General features: G+C 41.1%; 1 protein-coding gene across 1 annotated transcript in view; it reads right to left on the reverse strand.

Moving 5' to 3' along the window:
* Window positions 1–1,185: 1,185 nt before the first annotated feature.
* The window catches only part of LOC137978566 (uncharacterized), a 3,138-nt gene continuing 25 nt past the window's right edge, over window positions 1,186–4,298 (reverse strand). The window contains exon 1 of the mRNA XM_068825555.1: window positions 1,186–4,298. This exon is cut by the window's right edge and continues 25 nt beyond it. Coding sequence (XP_068681656.1) covers window positions 2,678–4,264 — 1,587 coding nt within the window. The 5' untranslated portion in view covers window positions 4,265–4,298 and the 3' untranslated portion in view covers window positions 1,186–2,677.

Genomic DNA, 4,298 nt, shown 5'->3' on the forward strand with positions numbered 1-4,298 from the left:
GGGAGGGCCTCCTGGGCTCCAGAACATCCCCACCCACCCGTCGTAATTTCAAATTTTGCACATTCCGGCTATTATGGCGTCTGTTTTGCCAACATTCTGCTAAGACGCCACTCAGCTCTATATATGAATCAAGACAGACCCTAAGGTAGAATTGAGCAGAACGTATAACTGGTTGACACGTCAAGAAAATTTTTCAAGTTCTTCCAAAAGTAACACACGCTTGCCTCCCGAACGGTTGTATATTAAATCGGCGTAACGTTGATTGACTGGTACGTTTCGGACGAGTTTATATCCTTTGTTGAAGTATTTTTGTCTCATTCAATGTGATTTCATTCTCCAGAGACACATACAGGAACGATAATAATTATTATTACCACTAGATCCTCAAGAGGTCAGGAATTCTGAACCCATTTTTTTGAGGCGATTAAGAGGGATAATTCACAAGTGGTCAGAGGTTTCTTGCCCATTAACAGTTTAGTTCGGGTTGGTACATTTCGCTGACCCCCAGTCCATGGACTACCCAAATGGGCTACCCTAAAAATACTATTTTGAAGGAGTACTGTTTATCTGTGTGTAAGCAGCATCTCAAATTGTGCTTACTTAAGCCTCAACACCCATTTTAAACAGCATTGTTCAACAGTATAGCACACATTTTAAAAGGGTTAGCCTACATGAAGTAATCGGCCATCACAACAACAATCGAAAGCTAACCTTTTTAAAATGGTTGCTTAAGTAAGCACTATTTGAGATGCTGCTTACACATCGATCAACAGTACTCATTCGAAATAGTATTTTTAGGGTAGTCCACTTGGGTAGTCCATGGACTTGGGGTCAGCGAAATGTACCGACCCGTTTAGTTCCCTTGAATTCAGAGGTCAGAATTTTTAACCCATTTTTTATACCTATTAAAATGATACAGTTCCTCCGAATTCACGATGAAGGGATAAAAAAGAGTGAATCCATTTCTTTATACCAACTAAATAGGGATAGTTCCTCTGATTTACAAAGATTTAGAAATTCTGAACCTCATCAGTATGGCAATTGACACAAGAACCACTTTCGTAGCTGTCCATTAGCTAACAACTTCAATCACTGTTATTGAATCTTTCAGTTGAAAAATTGCCATATTTACTGAGCACCCAATCTCACCACAGTAAAATCAAAAGTTGATTAAAACAAGATATCTTGCAAGTTGCAACAATAATAATTGTTGTTTCTTCCAATCAAACTTTATTAGTTGTAAAATCCACCTTTTGGACTGCCCTCCTCACTATGATACATTGAATAACTAACTTGATAAGATAACTGATAATGTTAACCCATTTTCTCCTAGGAGCAAAACTCAATAGATTTTTCTCTGTCTAACGCTACAAGATTTTACGAGGCTCTGCCAGGGTAAATTCCGACAAGCGACATGGCCTAAAAAATAGCGACAGCACTTAAAGTGAAATAATGACAAATGGCATCCTTTCTTTACATTTCCGACAGCAACAGTCACAGCAAGTGAAACATTGACAAAGCACAGATACAAGACCTTTTAAAATTCAGACAAGCGACACAGGGCCCCCCCCCCCCCCCCCCCCCCCCCCGGCAGGGCCTCTTTTACTCATCAGCTGGTGGGTAGTTTAGGAATCAATGGGCTAACAATCTCTAGTCATACACTCAACAACTCTTGTTGAAAATGAGTTTTCTCTTTTTTCTCTAACCATATGATAATATTGTTGACGTAATTTGTGTATATTTTCTTGTACTCTGTTTGTTGTTATTGCGTAGATTCTTTTGTGGTTGAATTTTTCATTATGTATGTTTAAGTCACCTTGACCTCAACTATAACATTTTTTTTAAACTTGTTATTTGCCTTAACACGGCTTGCAAAAAGGGAATCTTTGCTGACATCATTGTTCACATTTTGTTTTATTAACATTCGAGTTTGCTCACAGCTAAGGTAAAACTCTCAGGAAAGTGAACAAAAATTATCCAGAGTGGATTAGTACATGTAGCCACATTAAAATTCTCCAACTGTGAAGGAGGCTATGAATCCATGCCTAACCTAAGACGTTTTTTTTAACTCAGCACACACTGTTTAATATCATAGCCTGCTGATCACTTTCCTGCAATAAAAATTGGGGGTCACCAAGTTTGTTTTCAGCATATGACCATTTAAACATGTAAAATATATGATGTTTTTAGATGGCTCTTTTGATGCCATAGTAACCTATTACGTTACATTAATCAGTGCATCCTATGAAGCAACTACTGTATTTTCGTATGGTACCACAGCATTGCCATTTTGTGAAACAGTTGTGTAAATTCAAGCCGTCTAAACAGTACAGTTTGTTGAACGAACTGAAACTGGTTTGAGTGTCATTATTTAAGGAAAAAGCCCTCCTTGACTGGGGTAGGGTCGTATCTCTTGTTGAACACTATATTTCATTGGCTGTATAGTGCTGTACTTCCTATTATTTTCTGTGCTAAATCCATTGTTATCTTTGTTCGCTCTATTGCTCTTTTGGCCAATGCTGAAGCCTGTTCAGTGAGGTATGACCTGACCCCTTGATTGAACAATGAGAATTGAGTATTTTGTCTATATTAAAAACTACCTTACCTTACCATACCGATCAGGGAGACACAAATTAGTGGTTTTATGGTCCATGTTTTTTGAAAAAATGTTTGTGATTCATTGTTCTAAAATTTTCTTTGAGATAACATCCCAAGAGAACTTGGCCATGGCGATATCCCTCAGCTTAGCTGACACTTCCCTTCTCTTGCTGTGGTCACTGAAGCCATTTGGGTACAGGAAATGGAGAGCACTCAGCACTTTATCTGGCAAGGTCTCTATGAGATATGCACCATCAGCTACGTTTTTGCCGCCTGCACGAATCTGGATGCGCATGATCTCTGCCAAATCAGCGTCTACCTCTTTTACGGCCTCAATAACATCGGATATTCCAGTGTGGTCGTGACAAAGTGGTAAAACTCCAGCGGACATAGCCTCTACTGACACCATCCCAAAGGATTCCAGGGCTTTGGATCCTGTAATAGACAGGCTACATATCGGGAGAATTTCCTTTAACTGGGCATGCTCCAGAAGACCTGTCATAGTGACCCTTCCTGGAGGAATCCCACGAAACATTTTTTTTGCATTTGATGGGATATCCACAAAATCACCCGCTGTGGCATATGCTATGAAGGCTTCAAAATTCCCCTGAACTAAGGCTGTCAGCATTCCTTCTAAATGCTCACGGTTGCCTCCATAACCTATCAGCAACAGCCGAGCTTCCGGGATCTTCTCCAGGATAGAAGGAAAAGCCATAAGGATTTCTCCAACCCCTTTGGTTTCTTGAAATTTGCCAAAGAAGCAAATAACTGGCTCATCTTCTTCAAGAGGAATCCAACGCTCACAAAGATCAGAATCGGCAGCTCTGAGGTCGTACGACTCCACTACCTGCACCAAAGCCTTGTTTAAGTCATCCGCTAAGTAGTTGTTGTCGGGGAAAGAGATCTTATCCACTCGTCTGCCGTCAGGTTTCTTTTTAATAAAGTCTGACACGCTTTTTAAGAACGCTTCCTGTCTTTCTCTTGCGGAGCCCCCAAGTGTGAAGACTTCTGGGTCCATACCAGGTGGAATTATCACGGTTTTGCTCAATAACCTCATCTCTTCCTTCTCGAGTTGGAACGTTTCTTCCACGAAACCAGCCATGTACCCCGCCCCCACAATCAACTTGCGACAGCTTTTGATTCCTTCCACAGCGTATTTCCTTAACTCGCTGCGGTTTTTAACCGAGAAAATAATGGAGCTACCATGTATTTTGATATCGTAAGGTATTCCAGTGCCTTGTGTTGCACGTTTGGTGATAACAGGGGCCAGGATGGAGTGATTCGCGAGGATGAAATCGACGCCTTGAGCGATCACTTTCTTCAATCCTGCCACTGTACCTTCTATGTTCGCTTCAATCTCCTCTAATGAGCAATTCACCATTGTTTTTACTTGATATCCCTCGTATAAATCGGGCCAGTACACCAGTAAAAGGCCATTTATGTCTGGCACCACAACTCGCAAACAACCTCCTTTAGGTGCGAAAGAGGGAATTTTCTCTGTGCCAAGGAAGAATTCATCGACGAAATCAAGGCGGTCTGCCCTGGGATCCTGGCAAACTACCGTCACAGCATATCCCTGCTGCTTCCACGATTTAGCAATGTTTGCTGTGTAGACATTAGAACCAGATCCACCAAGCAAGTAACCGTGTACTAAAACGAGATGCATTTTAGCTCCTTCGATCGTCGCCGACGTGAATGAA

This window comes from Montipora foliosa, chromosome 12, assembly GCF_036669935.1.
Source record: "Montipora foliosa isolate CH-2021 chromosome 12, ASM3666993v2, whole genome shotgun sequence".
Taxonomy (NCBI): Eukaryota; Metazoa; Cnidaria; class Anthozoa; order Scleractinia; family Acroporidae; genus Montipora; species Montipora foliosa.